This window comes from Suillus subaureus, assembly GCF_016647635.1.
Source record: "Suillus subaureus strain MN1 chromosome Unknown BJ212scaffold_4, whole genome shotgun sequence".
Taxonomy (NCBI): domain Eukaryota; kingdom Fungi; phylum Basidiomycota; class Agaricomycetes; order Boletales; family Suillaceae; genus Suillus; species Suillus subaureus.
In genome coordinates this window covers 971,097-991,437 of record NW_024538560.1, presented here as the reverse complement: position 1 = coordinate 991,437, position 20,341 = coordinate 971,097, and the positions used below count along the sequence as shown (strand labels likewise).

The 20,341-nt window shown below is 47.5% G+C and overlaps 8 protein-coding genes across 8 annotated transcripts; 3 read left to right on the top strand and 5 right to left on the bottom strand.

Annotated features, from left to right (window-relative positions):
* Positions 1-1,797: 1,797 nt before the first annotated feature.
* Positions 1,798-2,642, bottom strand: BJ212DRAFT_1325948 (uncharacterized protein). Its single transcript, XM_041334592.1, has 4 exons — positions 2,460-2,642; positions 2,319-2,406; positions 2,076-2,209; positions 1,798-2,024 (listed from the first exon to the last, which is right to left on the bottom strand). The coding sequence occupies exons 1-4, from the start codon at positions 2,628-2,630 to the stop codon at positions 1,974-1,976; spliced, it is 444 nt and encodes a 147-aa protein (XP_041197737.1). The 5' UTR covers positions 2,631-2,642; the 3' UTR covers positions 1,798-1,973.
* Positions 2,643-3,588: 946 nt separating this feature from the next.
* On the bottom strand, positions 3,589-5,048 carry BJ212DRAFT_1325947 (uncharacterized protein; the record flags this gene model as incomplete). The annotated part of the gene is made up of 2 exons (XM_041334591.1): positions 3,589-4,320; positions 4,344-5,048. Coding segments are annotated over 2 exons (1,437 nt in total), but the record flags the coding sequence as incomplete, so codon positions are not given.
* A 272-nt stretch (positions 5,049-5,320) lies between these two features.
* BJ212DRAFT_697302 (uncharacterized protein) lies at positions 5,321-5,708 on the top strand. The gene has a single exon (XM_041343846.1). The coding sequence runs from the start codon at positions 5,382-5,384 to the stop codon at positions 5,580-5,582; it is 201 nt and encodes a 66-aa protein (XP_041197735.1). The 5' UTR covers positions 5,321-5,381; the 3' UTR covers positions 5,583-5,708.
* Positions 5,709-5,992: 284 nt separating this feature from the next.
* Positions 5,993-8,232, bottom strand: BJ212DRAFT_697239 (CNH domain-containing protein). Its single transcript, XM_041343845.1, has 7 exons — positions 8,053-8,232; positions 7,883-7,959; positions 7,658-7,760; positions 7,250-7,509; positions 7,025-7,173; positions 6,815-6,963; positions 5,993-6,645 (listed from the first exon to the last, which is right to left on the bottom strand). The coding sequence occupies exons 1-7, from the start codon at positions 8,141-8,143 to the stop codon at positions 6,323-6,325; spliced, it is 1,152 nt and encodes a 383-aa protein (XP_041197734.1). The 5' UTR covers positions 8,144-8,232; the 3' UTR covers positions 5,993-6,322.
* A 47-nt stretch (positions 8,233-8,279) lies between these two features.
* Positions 8,280-10,051, top strand: BJ212DRAFT_1574295 (uncharacterized protein; the record flags this gene model as incomplete). Its single annotated transcript, XM_041342104.1, has 6 exons — positions 8,280-8,464; positions 8,526-8,640; positions 8,718-9,416; positions 9,468-9,823; positions 9,896-9,922; positions 9,976-10,051. The coding sequence occupies exons 2-6, from the start codon at positions 8,545-8,547 to the stop codon at positions 10,049-10,051; spliced, it is 1,254 nt and encodes a 417-aa protein (XP_041197733.1). The 5' UTR covers positions 8,280-8,464; positions 8,526-8,544.
* A 1,316-nt stretch (positions 10,052-11,367) lies between these two features.
* Positions 11,368-14,382, bottom strand: BJ212DRAFT_1444737 (alkaline-phosphatase-like protein; the record flags this gene model as incomplete). The annotated part of the gene is made up of 3 exons (XM_041337995.1): positions 11,368-11,759; positions 11,822-13,880; positions 13,936-14,382. The coding sequence occupies 3 exons, from the start codon at positions 14,380-14,382 to the stop codon at positions 11,368-11,370; spliced, it is 2,898 nt and encodes a 965-aa protein (XP_041197732.1).
* A 16-nt stretch (positions 14,383-14,398) lies between these two features.
* Positions 14,399-17,116, bottom strand: BJ212DRAFT_1325926 (uncharacterized protein). Its single transcript, XM_041334590.1, has 13 exons — positions 17,090-17,116; positions 16,598-16,863; positions 16,487-16,540; positions 16,068-16,438; positions 15,997-16,021; positions 15,803-15,891; positions 15,664-15,750; positions 15,572-15,616; positions 15,494-15,514; positions 15,198-15,445; positions 14,959-15,144; positions 14,812-14,903; positions 14,399-14,755 (listed from the first exon to the last, which is right to left on the bottom strand). Exons 2-13 carry the CDS (start codon positions 16,858-16,860, stop codon positions 14,497-14,499), a joined length of 1,740 nt encoding a protein of 579 aa, XP_041197731.1. The 5' UTR covers positions 16,861-16,863; positions 17,090-17,116; the 3' UTR covers positions 14,399-14,496.
* Positions 17,117-18,303: 1,187 nt separating this feature from the next.
* BJ212DRAFT_1201856 (uncharacterized protein) lies at positions 18,304-18,612 on the top strand (the record flags this gene model as incomplete). The annotated part of the gene is made up of 1 exon (XM_041329085.1): positions 18,304-18,612. A coding segment is annotated over one exon (309 nt), but the record flags the coding sequence as incomplete, so codon positions are not given.
* Positions 18,613-20,341: the final 1,729 nt, after the last annotated feature.

The window sequence follows — 20,341 nt, the reverse complement described above, 5'->3', positions numbered from 1 at the left end:
TAAACCATCTAGAGTTTCACGTTGACCTCTCTGTCCGGTGCCTGGTCTTGCCGCAGAAATCGAAAGCAAATAACCGTTCGTTCCGCCCCGGCATCGACATAAAACAGGAGCGCACGCAAGCTACACACATCAGAACGATGTGGCTCGGTCTGCCACTTTCAATTCTTCCAGCCTCGTCGATGGACACTCCTTTGGTCGTTAGCTCTTCCAACGGGACCAAGGATGACCTGAAAGCTAAAGGTGGGAGGGAGTTGCATCATATTCCTGATTGTCAGACTCACTGTCATTAGGTTTCGTGCATTCCTCTGGCCTCCGGCCCTATTTTTGTTTGGCGGTGGATCTCGGCAGTTTTGGTTAGCCTGTCGAAAATCTGGGTCGGCACGTACGCTTATATTTATGAGATGACCCTCACGAGGCGTGAAGGTAGATTCTTTTTCATGGACATAAAAATGAAGTTTTGGCGCAATGACTGGGGCTAGTTAAGATGGACCTCCGAGGATCTATACACCGCAAAAATGTTGTCAGCAGGTTTCGAACCGACTCCAAGAGAAACAGATTTCGACTCTGGTAACCACTTGGCTAACACTAGTTAGACGAACCCCTGATGAAACCATCCAAGAACGAATGTCAAGGTGTGTTCCAAGAGAATAAAAACCTTGTTGTCGGCAGGTTTCGAATCTGCGCAGTCCAAGAGAAACAGATTTCGATTCTGTTGTGGAAGCCACTTTGGCCAGGGCGAAGTTGAGATGAGCCTCCGAGGAACTGTCCATGAGTGAATGTCAGAGTGTGTTCCAATACAAAAAAGAACCTTGTCGTCTGCAGCTTTCGAATCTGCGCAGTCCAAGAGAAACAGATTTCAGTTCTGTTGTGGAAGCCGCTTTGGCCAGGGCGAAGTTGAGATGAGCTCCGAGGAACTGTCCATGAGTGAAGTCAGAGTGTGTTCCAATACGACAAAAGAACCTTGTCGTCGGCAGGTTTCGAATCTGCGCAGTCCAAGAGAAACAGATTTCGATTCTGTGGTGGAAGCCACTTCGGCCAGGACGAAGTTGAGATGGACCTCCGAGGAACTGTTCATGAGTGAAGGTCAGAGTTTGTTCCAATACAAAAATAAGAACCTTGTCGTCGGCAGGTTTCCAACCTGCACAGTGCAAGACAAACAGATTTCGATTCTGTCATAGTAATCACTTTAGCCAGGATGCTTCCCAAGTTGAGATGAACCTCTGAAGAACTATCCATGAGTGATCAAGTGTCCAGGTTATGATAAGACATCTGGCGGTAGGTTTCGAACCTGCACCACTCGCGAGAGCAGATTTCTAATCTGTTCTGTTCTGGTGCCAGTTGGCTATGACTACATACTTAAGATAGTCCATGAAGCATCCATGCCATTCGAGGCGTGGTAAAAGAAAAAATATTGTCGCGCAGGTTTCGAACCTGCCATTGATTTCTATCCTGTCACGCTTACCACTTGGCTAAGACTGGTCAAGATGGATGTTCGTAGTACGAGTCGAACATCATCATGCATTGACAGTAGAACATTTGCGGACGCAAAATGAAATTAAAAAGACTAGTGTGTTTGATTCAAAACATGCCAGGAATAAGTGAGTCGGGGCCCGGCTGGCGCTGGCACTCTTACGATCAGGGTATCGGGATATAGCGTGGGTTGACGAAACTAGGGAACAGTATATGGTAGGGCTTGGTGAGAAATACAGATACATCAGTTATTAACGGGTTGATAACACCAACTTGAAGGAACATCAGACGCACTTTTAGCCTGTTAATAATTGACCTTCCGATCAATATCGACCTCACTATATGGCACGAGATATCAGTCTGCACTGGTGCACGCCGGCCAGAAATTCTACATGATCTGCCATCCCTTGAGTATATACTCGAAACCATAAATTTACATCTGTGTCCAGTATTAATACATTCTTTTCCTTGTCCGACATCGAGTGGTTATGATCGTGACTTGGCTACTTGCAGCTTTCATCATCAAAAACCCAGTGGCCGTATGTCCCATAGTTCTGAAAGGAATCAACAAATCGTGCCGCAATCAATGTAACTGAGCAGCGAACCTTTTGGAAGTAGAATTCTGCCCCCGTGAAATGCATCCCACGGAAACTGACAGGAGTGGTAGCACAAAACTCCTTCCAATCACCTCCAGACGGGAGGTTCTCGAGATAATGTTCAATACGCTGCATACCGTCAACTTCGCTCACCATAACGTGTCTAAGAAACTCACTCGCTGACCGGATCCAGGTGAAACACAGCCCTGCGACCACCTATAAGTTGCAAATATACTGACGAGAAGGATCAACAAACAAAATCTTTGTACCAGCTCCAGTACGGCGCGCAATCCGGCTCATGCTGGCCGACTTCCCAATGACCTGTTACATTGTTTGGACCCTGGACGCGGAATATCAGCTGCTCGTACTACCAAGAAATGCAGGAACACCCACATGATCCTCACACCACTTAGGCGTGTATTCAGCGCCGTGGATCTTTACCGGTGTAGCCATGCAAGCCTCTACACGGCGGTTATAGCATGATGGAATGTTCACCAATCGGGCGGTGTACTCTCGAGTGGCGTATGTCGTGCACGTGTGGGAAGCCAAGTCGGTCCAAAACATATTCAGTCTCAAGCGTTTGTCTTCTTCCGGATTGAAGGGACCACTACAAGTGTTAGACACTGATGCAAAGATCATGATCGCAATTGAAGCAGTTATGATAGCAATTAACGCTGTCCGGATGCAACTCTTGAGGGATTGATGGAAATGGGGAGGCTTGCTAGACATCAGAGGCTCTGCCTCTGATGGGCTACAAGGCTTCCCATCATTCATCAAGCATCAAGCAACTATCAAGCCTCACTCACCTCATACGATAATAAGGCGGGGGACTGTGCACCATCGTTATGGTCAATGACAACACTAGTACTATATGGTAGCTTACTTGTCGTATCGCCTCATCCGGGAGAATTGTCGAGCTTCAAGTTGGTGAGTTTTTGTTGACTGTCTATATCGCAATAGAGAGATTGTTGTTGAATATTGAATTCTTGTTGAAGAATGAACATAGACGAACCTTTCCTAATCGGACAACCTGGTCAATGCGCTAAGAAACCTAAAGGACTTCTCTGGTGAGTTATGAGGAATAACAAACATCCATCAGACTTACAGGAAACTTGCGGACGACAACACACTGACAATGCGTGAGTCTATGTAGCTAAATTGAAGGCGCTTTCTAAGACTAAGAACAGTAGATTCAGTCGGAGTCGCGGTGTTGATATCTAATGCCGCTGTACTTCCGAACTTGCTGTATCACAGAGCTTGCATGTTACTGAGTAGTGCCAGTTGAAGAACACCATGTATTGACGGTAGAATATTTGCCAACGCAAAATGAAATTAAAAGACTAGTTTGCGTTTAATTCAAAATATGCCAGGAATAAGTGAGTCGGGCGCTGGCGTCGGGGCCAACGGTTACGATCAGGGCATATCGGGATATAGCATGGATCGACAAAACTAGGGAGCTATATATAAGGTGAAAATATTCCCATCCTCGTTGACTTCGACGCAGACGACCATCCTCAATTTTCTACCCAGACACTGTTCGCAGGCGACGTTCTCTTTTCAGCCCTCGATCTTTGGTGAAAAAATTTACTGCACGGTGATACCCCTCCTTGAACATCTCGTCAACGTTGTAAATCGGGTTTGCAACCAAGGTACCATAATCGTCTTCTTCGTCTCCATTATCCCCCTCTCCATCTTCGCCAGGAAAGTGGATTATCGGTGTGGGAGCTTTCGGGGTGAACGGTTCCAGGAGTCCTTTTGGCAGTGAAAGGTCTTCATCTACGAGCCGGGGGGGAGTTATCGACGGCGAAAGCGGCGCTGCCTGGCGGAGGGCTTCGTCGCGCTGTACGAGACCAATGAGTAGCTCCCAGCGAGCGTACCAGTTCAGCTCCCAGGCGCGAATAGCCTCCCATGTACACGGCAGAGATCTTTTTGGAGTTTCAGGTGGTAGACATTCTTGACGAGACCCGTTGTCAAGCGTTTGTTTCTCGAAGGGTGGTTCATAGTCAGCAACAAGGGTCACATCCTCATCATCGCATGTCGTTGAACCGGCCGACGATTGCAGGCTTCCTGAGGATGCAGAACCTTGTATCTGGTCGGAAATATGGACTGCCCTTTGATGCATGTCGAATACATAGAGCGTCTTGTGAATGGTCCACAGCGGAAACCTGAAGAAGCACCGGTCGACATTGGCAGAGTATGGATCACGAAGCGCAGAGATATCGCCCACACGAGGGTAGATCGGCGCGTTCAAGTCCTGGGCAAAGTCTCTCGATGCACACCCTCAAAGTCACGCTCCAAGCCAGATAGAGGCACGCAGATTTGTGATGGTAGCCCAGAGATTTCCTGAGTATCTGCGAGCGTAATGCCAGCATACGTACTTCCAGGGCCTTGTGCGCATATACTGTGGTCTATTCGTCGTTTCACCTCTTTGGCCTGCCATTCCAACCATTCATCATGGCGCGCTGTCCAGAAAGACTTTTGATGCAACAAGGCACTCCGTGAAAATCCGCGGTGAGGGTAGTTCAGACGCTGCGTGTGGACACGTGACACAGGAGTTGGGATTTGCACCTTTGTTTCATGTGGAAGCGTAGCATGGCGAACAGGTTCTGGTGCAAAAGGCTCCGTAGTGACTGTCTGAAGTGGAGGTGGGAATGGGACGCATGGGGGCTCGTCTTCGAAGTCTGTCTGGGAATTGATGTTATGGTCATTCATTTGGAGAATCGGTATACCGATGAGAGGCTCCTCCTCTTCCTCCTCTTCTTCCGTGAACTTCGCGAGTGCCGGGCCGCTACGGAAGAAGCCGCGTGCCCACTTGACCCTTGAAATCGGTAGTTCTGCGTCTGCATCTGATTCAGAGTAACCAAGAGCGCCGCCTTCTTCATGAAAGAAATCAAGTCTACTAGGAGAGCGTGGTGGAGAGATCAAAACATCTGGCTCTTCCACAGATAAAGAGATATCAGAGTATGGTTCGTGTCTTGCGTCCGCTAGAAAGTCCGGGGCACGCCGGTGAAATGAGGCATTACCAGCAATTAGGATATGATAATTACAATAGACTTGCAGGGATGGCGGAGAATAGCAGGTGTGACGATAGCCTTCGGTTGCGCGATGTTAGCAGTTAGGCTGGCGAAGGAAGGTGCAATGTCATTTCAGGAACGCGTCGCGTAGCACTGCAAATATACATAAACAGAGGATGTGGTGGGATCACGTGAATTAATGTCATATACGATCACATGACCACGCGTTCTCTAGATTCATGTTCATGTTCATGATCATTCTGCTGTGCTCAGTGCTACCAATAGTACTCTGATTTATGCTATGCCCCATGTTCTGCATACTCGTATTGATCTTGATTTGATACTTGCAGAGCCCAGTCCTTCTGTCGACCTGCGCCTGCACGCATGTGAAGTCTCTACATCTAGTTTTCTCAGGACGGTCATCAACTATGCAAACCGTGCAGTAGCAGAGATCATCAAACACAGAAATGCGCAACAAGGCGGACAAAAAACGAATGGCTGAGAAAAGTTAAACCTGCTGCTGTAAAGGTCGAAACTACCTAGTGCAAGCTGAAGAGACTGAGCTGCTGGCCAGTACGTGGACTACCACTATTTCAGTAAGTATAATCACACTGTCATTTATCTGCACACGACTGTGGATGCCCATGTGCTGAGGGTAACTGCTCCAACGCATATATTTATGTATACGATTATACGACTGCTCTGTTCATCTGCGACTCTGCTCTAAACGCTCTATTTACAGCTGCTGTCTGTACACCTCCGATGATCCGGGGATGATTCGTAGAGAATCCCGTTACGTCTCGTGTATTATGGGCCCGCAGCGCAGATGGGCTTTGCGCGATAATGATGCACTAGTGAGTGGTTGAACGATTACTTCAATTTAGAGAGCATAGATTTATTGGGTGGCATCAGCTTTTTTCCGCATCCATCACCGTTAAAAACACCAGAATGTTTGCAGTGGTTATCATCTTGATACAGGTCCGACGAAAAAGGACTACATGACTCCAGGAGCACGCGCCGACGTTCGGTCTTGTAGCCACTACTCTCAGGAAGAAATTGTCAATCGAGATACTAACCATGATAATCAGTTCAGTCGTGCCTTGCTCTATCTGCATTTTGCAGAACATGCACTGTACTTGAGTGTCTTGTTCTACCTACGATGATCTCACACGCGATAGGGCAACTAAGCTCCAGTCTGAAGAGTGAGAAACAGAACGACAGCCCGTGTACCAATTAGGTCGGTCATATAGACACACTCGGGACATCTGCATCTTTCTCTTTCTCCACTTCCTCCGTTTTCTCGTTCTGGTCTCCATGGACCTTCTTGTCGACCATCTCCAGCCCCACTTTCCCACTGCGCACCAACCCAACTTTCACCTTCTTCATCTTGTCCCCACGCTCGGAGGAGGGCGCTGCATAACCAGCAAGACACGAGACCAAGCCTGGCCTCCCCCCTTCGCCAAAATTGGGCGCAGGGATGACTTGGATAATCGTCTGAGTTTCAACACTGTGCACTTCGATTGTGCCATTTGGAAGAAGTGTTGTTAGGTAGGGAAAGTCGAGGCCTAGGCAGATTCATCCGTGGTAATTAGTCTCAGAACTTCGGAGATAAATCACAAACTGATAAATGAAATGAAAGTAACTTATGTGACGCTGAGAAAGTTGAGTGTGGTAGAGAATAAGCGAATTCGAGCCAGCAACACGAAAAAGGTCCACATAAGATATATCACTTACACACGGACACCGGATGCGCTGGCCACTCAAGTGTTCCACGCACGGGATCACCCTCGCCTGTAATGAACAGGCCAAGTGTGCTCCCGCCCGTCCAGCTCAGTAAAAGGAACTCAGATGGAGATATGACGATGATATGTGGTTTGATCGTACTTTTAGCCGGGTCGGTGAGAGTCAGTAAGGAGACGACAGATAATATCTTAATCCACTTACCCCGCCGTGCCCTCAACTTGTGTCACCGGAAGTAACTCAAACATCTGTGCGGTTGCAAGATCGATTACACTGTAAATGTCTGCGGTCGCAACACACAGGTGGCGCCCTGAACGCTGAGCACGGAGGGCTCCAGGTCGGAAAGGGATTTCCTAAGGACAAATCAACGGACATTAGCTGAGTGAAAAAAAGATGGGTATGTGTGAAGGAACGCTGAAAGTAACGAACCCTGGTAAACGTCAACTTCTCCTCGCTCAAGCTATACATGGCAATAGTACTGCGCTTTATAACGCAGAGGTCAATGGCATCATTTTTTCCTCGCTCAGCAGGAAAATTTATTGATGTGGAAGTGCTTCTAGTGGTAAGTGAGGTCGCGGCGGGACGTTGAAGGTGATTATGGTCGACTGCGAGAGCCTCGATATTGCGGACGGGTTTAGGGTTCGGGACAAGATCAAGCGAAGGGAGGGTATATATATGGACTTGGCGGTCTGCAGAAGTGTATTAGTGTGTGCTTAGCGATTGGATATGCAGATGCCAGGAGAAAGTATGGCGTAGTGCAAACAGCATCTCAAATTTTCACAATACAATAAACTGCACGCCCTAAACCAAGCACTCACAAATATGAGGATAACGCACCACATAATATCAGCGCCCTCGCGATGCAAGGTACGAGGATGAGCTCGTCGATCTGCTTGCCTGAAGGGTGGCTCTGTTGCGAAAGCAGAGCATAAGCATCTAGCTGGGCTAGGTTAGCGTGATGTTGCAGACTTGAATTGGGTAAACTGAAAGTGAACTGAGAGTGAAAATGATAGAATTTGTAGGGTAATGAATGAGAAGGATGTTGCACGCGTTAGTACCGACCTTGGTGGGATCCGCATCTGGATGGAGAGCATAGCGCAGGAGCTCGCCATTCGAGCAGCCAACGTATATTTCGGACCCTGCACTTGGTGTTAGCGCCGATTCTTGAATGATTGAGAGAGACCAAGGAGGCAACGCAAGAAAATGGTCGTCTATATTCGTCAATCACGCACCTAAGGCCTGCGCACAAGTAACAGTCCCTGCGGTGATGCTAGGGATGAGCGGTTGGAGGAGGTACGGCGGTACTTCAAGCGGATTGACCATTACTGATTCACTCGGCCAGTCAAGTGCTAGCCTAATTACTAGCACGACGACTCGGATGAACGAAGTTGACGTTGATTAGCTAACTACACTACCTTTTATAATCACACACCTTTGATCAGTCACATGGTGACCAGCAACATCATTGCATTTGTCAATACTTATTGCTGCTTTGTGAGGCAGTCACCATTGAACTCCATTGAGCCGATATCTTTGTTCTTTCCTTAGTTATACAACTATTTAAGTGGAGCGGTCTCGACGTGACGGACATGTTTTTCAGGCTACTAATCGTAATCGAGTTCGCTATTGACGGCCTAAACTCTGGTTAGTTCTTCGTCTCACAACTGCCGATAATATTTGCTGACGCTGAGTCTCGACTTATCAGACGGTGGATCAAGCTGAAAATGGAGTGCAAAATAAAGTTACTGTCTCTTCCTAAAGAACTCTTGACTTACATTCTGAGCTTCCTTCCTTGGCGAGACATTCTTCGTTGTACATCCGTGAGCTACTGTTTAAGTTCTAATCGCTGTCCATCTAGTGTCTTAAATGGACTCTGATACTGACAATTGTCTGGCAGCTATGCAAGGCCCTTCGCGAAACATACATGTCATCCTCCGAGCTTCAGTACGTCACTGAACTCGGTAGCCAACAATTGCTTCCTGTTTCCAACAGTCACATCTCTGTTTCAAAGCGCCTACAACTCCTAAGGGAAAATAACCTCGCATGGTCCAAATTTGATCTCTGTTCTTTGGAAACAATCCCTATACCAGAAAATTTTCAGACGGTCACAGCAACGTACATCACCAATGGGCATGCATGTTTCTGGAAACCATCTATAGATTCTGTCAAAATCTTTCCAATACTACCCAAACCATCACAGCAAACCATCGAGCGTGATCTCTCTCCGGGTTCGCTTTGTTCGGTTCCCAACCACAGTAACATCGATATTTTCATGGACGCAGCGCAAAATCTGCTCGCCATCGCCTATGCCATTAGGGATGATAATTACCCATCTGATGAGGAGTCCTATATCGAGCTTCTAACCCTGGATGGAGATAGCGTCCACCCCCAAGCTGCTGGACGGACATTGTTTATGTCTGACTTGTGGCTGCCCAGAAGCCGTGAGAACTTTGAAACACCGTGTTCAAAACTCGAAGGTTTTGGGAGGCATATCGCTTTCCTTCGCTTCGTACCATTGTTTGATAGTACAGACTTCTCATTCGCGTCCATATGGTGGTTGCAGATTTGGGACTGGCAACACTCAACTTCGTCCAATGTGAGCATTGGTCAAAATTAGTTGAAAGACTTGACAGTTGACTCGATTTAGAGCATCCTCAGTGGCCCAATTGTACTAGATGTGGATTCCGATGGGTCAACTGACTTTTGTTTCCTCGGAAACGATAGATTTTTAATTATTAGCGACGATCTAAAACTCTATTCAATTGAGGATATGTCCAAGTCACCGCAATTGCTGGCATGCTTCTTGTTGCCTTCATCAGTGTTGGACCTACGGTGCTTCACTCCGACGAACGATATTGCATGTAGCTCGCATCCGAAGATGCAAGCCCAGTGGATCTCAGACCCTAAGCATCGATTACTCTCCCTTGTCTCACATTCTTCACATCTTGTCTTCGTTATTTCCACCAGGATTTTCTTCGATGACTTTATTGATTCGGAGGGAATGTTAGCAACAATACCGTGGATATGTTGGGGTCCTTCAAATGCTCGTATTTTTCTGCACTATTTTCCATGCAGACTTGGCGTTAGCGGGAACCGAGCTTTGTATGCATTCCCTGCAGCCAGCGCGACAAAAGATAGCCACTTGGTTTCTTCAGGGTACAGGTTACATTTGATGGACTTCAGCCCATCAGCTGTGAGGCGCCACCAGCCAGGCCTAGGAAGGCTGGTTAATGAGCCAACTACAGTAGAAAATTGCGAGTCGGGGGAATATTTGACGACATCCCTGCCCTATGTCGAAATCGCGTCAGACAGAACGTTCAGTTATGGAGAGCTCGTCGAGATATGGCTCGATAAAGACAAAATTTATTTGTTGAGAAAAAACATAGATCAAGTTGTGGGTTCCTCCCATTTTCCAAGGAAGTGCGACGTACTCATTATCTATTCCTCATTATTTATCTAGACTACAACGAATCAGCTTGAAGTCATTACAGTAAACTCCGTATGATATAGCTAGATTGTTGACCTTTGACTTGTTTAGAGTCTAGACTTGTGAGACTTCTCGCCGAGCAATATCACCACTTGTATTTCCAGGTCATTTATCAGTTGAAGTCCGCCGCCTTCATCAGGAGCCTTCCTTGTGCCTTGCTCCCCGGACTGGCGGTACCACGAATTTGAAGTTGTCCCTGCTCACCTCCCACCTCCCATTTTCTTCACACGTCCTGCACTTCGGGACGATGCCCACCCTCCAATATCCAGTACCTACAGCCCACAAATATTAACGTTGGTGGTGAAACATCACATTGTATCCTTCCTGATATATCCCAACTCCTGTCTTCATCTTCCTACATCCCCCGCCCAAAGGGAATTGTCGTGATGTGGATTGTGAGGTGTGTTAGTAACTTGATCCGAACTCACGCACGATGGCACACCCGCCTCACACGGCGCATCAGCAACTCCTCTCCACTTCTGCACTCTCTCAATGCGCATATCATATAGCTGTGCATGGATATAAAACGATTCTCCTCGGCTTGTACTACGCGAAGTACATGTGTGATGCACAAGACATTACCGAACACGAGTGACAGCAGACGAGAAGCCCCTTGCTTGAACTGAACATGCCAGAGTGTCACATGCATATGCGTGATTAGCCATCCAAAAAAAAGTATTCACGGCAAGACGAAGAACTCGAAGTAGTTGCTTGCTCAAGAACATTGATGTCTGGGTCTTTGAACAACAATGTTTACAAAACGACTATGCAAAAAATGATTGTGACATGAAGCAGGACACTAGTATATGTAGGACCAAAGACTATCACGAGTTTGTTGCGAGTTTGACATCAATAGGTGCACAAAATTGTGTCCAGTGTCTAGCAGTACTCTTAGCAGCCAATGTTGCAACCCGTTCAACGGATACGTGCGGATCTTCCCTGAGCATCGAATCCTTGCCACCTCTGCATTCATACGTTCTGATCTCCACCAAGTATCGAGTTCTTGCTGTATTAAAAAGTCATACACGTCAACCAGAGTGATCGATCCAAGGAACTCAATTCAATTCGATCCATCAACACCTCTCACTCTCCCAAAAACCCTCCCAATCTCTGCCCCAACCCTCCCAACGCCAACGCCAACACCAACCAAAACACCCACATCAACAACCAAAAGCCCACAACCAGCACCCAAATACCTAGGCGCAAAGATCTTCCACACCATCAAATGCCTCCTCAACACCGCTCCGCATGCAGCTGCTCCAAATGCCAACACTGCAAAATACAACGATATCGCTAGTCCCGCTCTTAGTGCGTTCGGGCGGGGGCGAGAGGGCGAGAGGGGTAGGGGAGGGAGGTTCCATAGTACAATCAGTGGCAGCGCTAGCGCTCCGAGGAAAAAGGACCCAAAGGTGTTGATAGCAATGGAAACGTGTGAAGAGGGAAGGAAAACGTCTTTCCGAGGATAAATGCGCATTTCCATTGGATAGATGAAAGCGCCGATTGATGGCCTGTACCGTAATACGTGTGCGTCGTCAAGAGCGCTAGGGGTACGATTTCTGAGAATGAGAGGTCGTGGTTTGGATTAGTATTGGTGAGTTGGGGGGATGCGTTGGGGGATGTGAATGCGTTATTTAGGCTGTGGACGTCCCGGACGCTGTCGATGATCTCTAGATACGAGAGAAGAGCGATGGATGAGAGCCCAAGGACGATTTGTCCTGCAAGTTGAGTCATCAACCACACGATACTAAAGAAGATGAGCCAGAACATGAGATAAGGAGAGCCGAATGCGTTGGCAAAGCCTAACACAGTAACTTCAGTCTTTTCCTGCGTAGATGCCTCACCCGCTTGGCTTTTTGAAATCGCAAGGCAAACAGGCGACGTCCACCAGACTGACAAACCCCCAATCAACATAACAGCAACAGTAGTCCTCGCCAATATCGTCCTCGTCACTCTCAAAATATCGCCCATATCTCCCAGGGCCTGCGCAGAGTCTACCCATTCGAGCATCCAGACCATCGTACCAGCGATCAAAGACGGTGCGAACAACAGCGGGATGAACGTTGCGGCGAGACCAGAATCTGATTTTGAGATTTCGAGTATGCGGCGGACAACGCGAGGAACTGCGATAGCAACAGGCAAGGCGAGGAGGAGTGCTGTGAGTGGTGGGGCTGATGATGACTCCGATACGTAAAAAGTAACGGTGCAGTATGGGTGTTGCTCCTCCCTGCAGACGGTGCTCATAGCCATGAGACGCACACATATAGCGAAGAGAGCGGAAAAGCCTAGTATGCGGTAGCGCAGCCGGGAGGTAGGAGCTGTGAAACCTGTGATGACGGAGGGCACAATGGACGAGATGAGGAAGAAGAGCACGATGCGGTCCTCCCATACTGTAAATGAGTTTGATGCAAAACATAGGGTGTGCAGAATGAGGAAGATGGGGAGTGATTTGATGGATTTCAAGGTGATCGTGGGGCGGGTGGTAGTTATCATGACGAATGATGATGAAATGGCGGCAGCGAAGATCATGGTCTGGTGCATAGTAACACCGTCCAGATACTCGTGCAACACGACATGCATCAGGTATCCTAGGGCAGATCCTACAGCAGAGGCGCTGAACGACCACCAAACTCTGTCGTCCACCCACTTTTCCCACTCGGCGTCCATAATATCTCGGAGTTTGGAGTACAACGCCCAGCCAGCGACGATGCTCAAACTAATGACGGCCAATCCAGCGCCCATCAGGAAAACATTGAACTGAGCCCAGAGAATTCGACAAGCAGATAATGCCAGACGAGTAAAGTTATCAAGGGCGATGAGACGGTGATTCCCTTCCGTCGCATTTATGCCATCCCAGGCGAGGGAAAAATCATGCCAGGCAGCATCAAGCTCCTTACCAGACGAACTAGATCGATAAGCATCGAGATAGCGCCTGATCTGAGCTGCGTTGAGTTCCATGGCTTTCTGCAAAGACGAACCGTCGGAATCCCGATTGAAAACTTCTGGAATGACGGTTCCGAGGTTATTGAATGGGATAGGAAGACCAAGGAGTAAAGAGATAGTTGGCAACAAGTCTATCTGCTGGACATAGCGATGGGGGACCGGAGTGCCTGGGAATGTGATCACCGGTAGAATGGCCTCTGGAATTGCGTATTTTGGAAGGGAAAGAGGGACCTTGCTATAAATCCAGAGAGCTGACATGGTCTCTAGGACGCTTTCACCGCCATGATTACCTAGCTTATCCATTCCGTGATCCCCGAGCATTATGAGGAGGGTATCATCGTCCATGGCCGCAACGACATCATGCAAAAAAGTGTTCATCTGCTCGAGTTTTTCTTTGAGGACGGGATGGTCTGGACCGACTCTGTGACCTGCATGGTCAACACCTAAACCATGACCAATGGCAAAATGCCACGAGTCTCGATGATGTCGCATCAAGGGTAAAATATTATCGATGACGCCCTGGTCTACAGTGTGAAGGTCTTCGACGTTGAAAGAGTCAAAGGCAAAGGTCATGTTTGGCTGAAAGGCATCTGGGAAAAGGGCGAGCCAAGTGTCATCGCCGGCGAAAGCGATCTTTCCTTTGGATTGTATCAGGGAAACGGAGGGAAAAAAAGAAGTCAGCACATACCTTTCTGCCCGCGGCGTTTAGCTGATGCATAATGGAATCCTCATGGATGGCAGAGCCTCCAAAGTTTTCTCCGGCATCTGCGAAGGTGGGTAGAGACCCTGTGGTAATGCCTTTGAGTCGCTGGAGAGTTGTGGTCGGTGGGTCAGAATACGAGTTAAATATGAATGATCGGTCGGGATGAGCGGCGGTCAATTCGCGCGGGAGAGTTAGGGTGTTATGATGGAAAGGTGATGCAGGTTCTGGCGGGTGTTCTGCGATGAAATCAAAGCGGAGGGCGTCTATGACGAGCAATACTGCTTTTTTGTGGGTAGCGAGAGAAGTACAGGTGTCTGCACTTCTGTCAGGGAGTGCGAGTCGGGTGAGGAGGAATCCCTTTGTAAATAGGTAGATCCCAGCTAGGTGAACACATAACACCCAAGACAGAATTCGAGATTCACGAGATATCATTGCATTCAGAATAGTGTAAACCGACAGTGTCACTAGTTCGACGGTCCAGGCAATGTCCAGCGGGGTTTTTATAATTTCCCACCATAACTCAAAACACTCCCAGCTGATTCTTTGTCATTCGGCTTCACTAACGCACCAAGGCGTATGAGCGGAAACTGAGCGCACCATCCATCTGGGTAGATCCTTGATCCACTGTACTGCAGTAAACACGCTTCCAGACAAGTGCCCACGCTCCACCCTGTCTCCCAACGTGTAACAAGACCATCCGACAAGCACCAGCACAATAAGCGCCGCCACACTCACAGGGACCGAGGGGACCGCACTCGAGTGACGAAAACATTCAGTAAAGAATGCAAGCACGAAAAATATCATCCTAACAGCTGTAGTGAATAACCTGAAATTGGCAGAGGAGGCTGTGGTCGAACGTACCCCCACATGAGTAAAGCATACGGTAAACTGTATATGATTGCAAGCGTCTCGAGGCCATGCTTGGGGTGCACTAAGCTCTGCAGGCGTGCTTGCTAATTGGATACGTTTATTGAGGACGGTCACTAAGCGAACTGTAAGAAGACGCACCGCGTTATCAACCATGTTTGGACCTTGCGTGTAGCTCTGTCTCGCAATATTCACGCCAAGCAGCATGCTCCCAAAACTTGAGATCACAGAAACATAGCTCGCAACCTGCGACAAAGAATATCCCCTACCATTATCTACGGTCTGAATCGCCAGAAAACCAACATTGACACTCAAGAGCACCGTCGCCTGACCATTGACGTGTCAGCATGATTCACATATCACAAAATTGATGAGCCTACAAGCAGATTGAAGTCCTGCATCTCGACGTTCAGCTTCTGAACAAAGGAGCGCCAGTCGAGCAGATTAATTATGGAGTCGACGTAGAGTTTGTGAAGAGAGCGGACGTGCTCATAGGGGGCATTGAAGAGTAGGGGTGCAAGACATCTCATCATCATGGACCGTTCCGCGTAGGAGTCGCCATGTACAGTCTGATCTCGGGAGAGGCGTGCGCCTTGCTGCCCGTGATAGTTGAGGTATTGACAGTGCCCTGTGTAGGAGATCGGAAAACATCTTAAACTAGAATCAGGTCACGTACTAAAATGGTTCATCATCCTCGCTAATGGTTACGATGTCACGAACTTCGATTTACTGCGTGCGAAACACGACTACTTACCGATGAAACATTTGTCATGTGCTGATTGAACCCAATCGTTCTCCACTTGACATATAATGAGTTTTGCGATCTCGGGAGTTGGTGTGACCTACCATCCACATCTTTGACGAGGTCCAGAGTATTCTTGAGGACATCGATGCTGAAAGCGCAGACCGCCGACACCTCCGAAGTCATGCAATCTGAAACGCGCAGTTAAGCTCTCGTATGGTGCCCTGATGGTAAAGAGCTTACCACTTATCGCAAAACGGATGATCTGCTGCAATTGTCGAAGGACCTGACAGTGGAGAGCACTTGTGTGCGGAAACAGGTCGATATGCTTCCTACTTGCGTGAGCAGTCACCATGCCTCGACTGATGTAATCAGTACAATACGTTCTAGTAGTGAAGCATACATTGAATGTACTCACAAACTGCTATAACGCGTACCAGTACTGAGCCTCCAACTCGATTTCTACAAGTTTATTAGACACGGTCAAGCACAAGTCCACAAAACTAACGCTTATGAGAAAGTTCAGTGACACCACAGCATTCCCGCAAGATAACGGTGGCATCAAAGTCCTGTAACCAGAACAGGCACCTGTTCTCGTGGTGGACAAAATAATACCCTGCTGTAACGGTTTCTCTGACGTCCATAAGTTCCAACACGAGGTCTACATTCACCGGGAAAGAAGAATATTGACAGGCATGACTGTAGACGAGCCTTGCAAGGTTCTCGATTGTCTCAGCAACTCCGTCATGGACGAGATCCGCCTGTGTTATAACGCGAATTTTCCTTGAATACCCGTGAAAATTCACCGAGCTCTCGTAACAGTAATAAAGGCAGCCTTCAGGATGAGTGTAAATTTGCCATCCAGGAGGAACTGGTCTCCTAAAACAATGCATAAGATACTAAAGTGACAATGTGAAGATATGTTACTCGATAGGATCCGTTGTCATAAACGGGATGGTATAATTCTTAGTGTTTTTTGGGCTGCGTACCAGCGGTCAGTCGGTCGGACACGGCATACTATCTTAAATGCCGACTTACATGTGCTTCCTTTTGTCATATCTCTCCGCTTGGACTCTTTCGGCGGACATAGGACTGAATCCAAGATATCTATCGGAAGATGTTATGACATCGTAAACGCCGGATCCGTTGCCAACTAGCACGGGCCCACTTCTTGGCTGGTGAAACGTCGGAAGATGTAAGTACATGCTCGTTGTGTCCAAAGGGAGAGGTAGGTCCCGAATGTAAATGGACTTGGTTTCTGCGCTGGTCATGGTGTCTTGTGGCTGAACGTGTGCAATCATAGTTCGAAGAGTAAAGCCTTCCGTCCTATAACCGGTTGCCTACTAAGGCTGCTGTTCACTTGCATATATATGTGGCATGTGTAGTACTGGCTGGAGTTGCCAAAGATGAAAGTTCGTAACAGCCTTTGGCCGGGCAAAACGTACTAATCCGAGGGTTTGGAGGTGCATTATGATGCTGTGTTCAAACTTTAAAGTATCTGGAGCCTTTCCAGTGGGTTCTATAGCTACCGATCTGATCCAACTGGCCAGCATGCCACAACTGATACTATTTATAGTACTAGCCTAGACATCCTCCTGCTGCAAATCACTCGCAGTCTGCAATAAACCAGTTGGGCGATGACTGCCACTGGCCACCGGCGGTGATCCACATGCCCAAGGGGCTGCAGACACGGCTTCACAATTTATCATGATGTAACGACAAGCCACCTTTCTGGACCCAAGCGGTGATAGCCATAATGGCTCGCAGATATAAAGATGATATCTGGGTGGTACTACTAGGGATATCGATCATCTGCCATGGTTCTGCATGTCGGATATCACGTACATTACGGTACATATCTTCATCGCCCATCTACCTGCTATCTATGGCGAGATTGCATGAGTAGTGGCAGCTGGCTCAGGAGTAAGAGGTTTCAAAGTCTGGCACCTTGTCACCATGGTCAATAGAGAAGCGAGTGAATCAACGCCAGTATCTGCAAAGCCAAATATTTACTGCAGTGCACAAATGATACCTGAGACCGGCGATAAATTGGCCTTTGGGCTGGCATAATGTTGTTTCTAGTACGAACGTTTTTACAAGGCAATGGACATTGGAGACTTTATATTCTACGTAAGTTCGAGGAACGAGAACGTGCGTAGAATGAGGTCTACGCGGCGACACTGCTTTTCGTGACTCATCTTTTCTTCTTTCGTACTACCACCTAGTATGACTCGCAATCTATCTACTATTCGACTTCACCTTTATTTCGTTGCATTCCACTTCAGTTTATTTAGAACTTTAGCATTTATATCATGCCGAGGATTATCAATGACCCAAACTTAAATGTTTGCCCGGACTATGCTTCACCACCCTACACTAATGCACGAGCACAACTGATAAACAACAATGTAACCAAGGAGTAGTCCATCCATCTCCTCAGGACCATCTGGTGTGTGGCCAATGAAGTAGATGTAGGTCTTTGGGAAGATCAGGTAGAGGTTGAAAGAGAGCAATGTGAGAACTTGCATCGGATACAAGAGGAGGAGCAAGACAGGATAGAACAGGAACACATCAACGAGGAAGAGTCAGCATGAAAAGAGGAGAAGAAGAAGCACAAACATAAGTTTGTGCCAATCCTGGAAGACACTGGTGTTCCAGATGAACCCTCCATAATTCCCTCCTCCTATGCGATTTGCAAGCTTGATAAAGGCAAGTACCTTGAACTGTGGTATTTCACTAATGATGGTCTAGATGAGGCACACTCCAAAAAGACCATTGATGATGATGCCATGGTAATGTCCACCCTCCCAGATGGATCCACAGCCTGGGTGTCAGCAGCAGCAGTGTGCAATGCCTCATCCATTGTAGATGATGAAAACCTCTCCTTTGAGGAGTTTTGCATAGCCTGCCCACAGTTCATAGCAGCCATTGAAGAGGCCGACTGGCCACAAGGCCAAGTTCACATGATGGCCTTTTTCTGGAAGAATCTACAGATCCACCCTTATCATTCCATGTGGGACTTGCTAGCTCAGAAAGCTTTGCTAGTCTATCAAGCTGAGCAATGCAAGCATTGGCACATTGTCACAAAATCGGCAGCAGGCCCGTACAATCTGTCCACCATCAACCAGAAAGTGTTAGATGCAACGAGGGAGAGAGTATACTGGCTAGAACACACCAAAACAGACAATCAACGAGATTATAAGGTTAGCAAAGTTTCTGTTCTGAAATTTTGAACCATTGCTAAATGTTTCTCTCATACCCTTTTTCTTCTTTAAAAACTTTGCTACATTGCTACACTGCTTCATGTCATGCCACATGCTCCATGCCTCACCCTGTAATCAACATATCACTTGTTGTCACATCACTTGATGCACAGTGGAAAAATTTCTTCACTCTTGCACATAACCATCGCATGCTTCTGCTTCGTCTTGAAGTACAGGCTGATCAATGCCTCACGGTCCCAACCAGCTTCTCATCAAATCATTGACAAGATTATCAACAAGACTCTAGGGAGTCACAGAAGCATTCAGCATCACCTGAACAGGGAGGGAGGCCAAAGAGGAACTGGCAGGATTTTTGAGTGGGCACAAGTGGAAATGCCCTTTCTGCTTGTGCTGTCTGTCTTGGGTGGAACCTGCATCGAATCATCAAATGCAAGGCCACAAAGATGTGGGATAGCATGTCCGACACCCTCTGCACATGCCTCAGGAAGATTCTCACCATGTGAGATGTGCAGCCCATATGCAGCGACTGGCAGCACGCCTCAGGCTGCAGTGACACTTCCCATGATCGGTGACACTTCTGTTCAGGTTGCGCAGCATCCACTCATGGAGCTCAAAGCTGCCCTCGAGCACAGAAGGCATAACGCAATATCTCCTTACAAGGTTGATGTTTGGAATGCCAAACTCGCGATATCCAGACTCATTAACAGATACCCACATGTACCTAATGGACTTTGTCGAGGCTTTCGCCTTGACATTCCAAATATTAAAGTCATGCAAACCCCATACAACAAAGACTCCATTATTACATATGAGCAAGAATTCTTATCAATCATCCAATCTGAGATTAGCAAGGGTAGATACATTGGGCTGCTCTCGGCCAATGAAGTCGAAGGTCTTATTGGCCCCTTTCAGTCATTGCCTTTCTCAATTATACCCAAACCTGGACACCCTGGGCATTTTTGCATCATTCAGAACTATTCTTTCCTGCATGACACATTGCAGAAGTTTCCTAACCCTTCTATTAATTCATATATCAATCCGGATAACTTTCCCAGTACTTGGGGCACATTTCACATTCTCTCCCTCACCATCAGCTGTCTACCCCCAGGTTCCCAACTGGCCACAAGAGACGTCGTGGAGGCATATTGCACTGTTCCCTTACACCCCTCTCAGTGGCCAGGTTCAGTGGTTCGTATATCTGATAAGCATTTTTGTATTGGCACCTGTACCTGTTTTGGTTTGCGCCCATCAGCAGGTGCATATGGAGTTGTTGCCAATGCTGTTACAACAATGTAGGCCCCTATTCATTTTCCCTTCTTACTGTGTATTATGTCATGAGCCGCATGATGCCACTGCTAGACTTATCTCTGACTCGTACTTTGTATTACATTGCAACTGCCGTTGCCATTGTTAGATGACCTATTCTTGCTATTGCCTTACAGTGGCTCAAAAAACTGTCCACATGTTTTTGCATTTTTTACTATTTATAATATTGTGTGAGAATACATAAAGACCTCAGTGACATGCTAATACCATATTGTAGTGCTGCTTCAGGGCT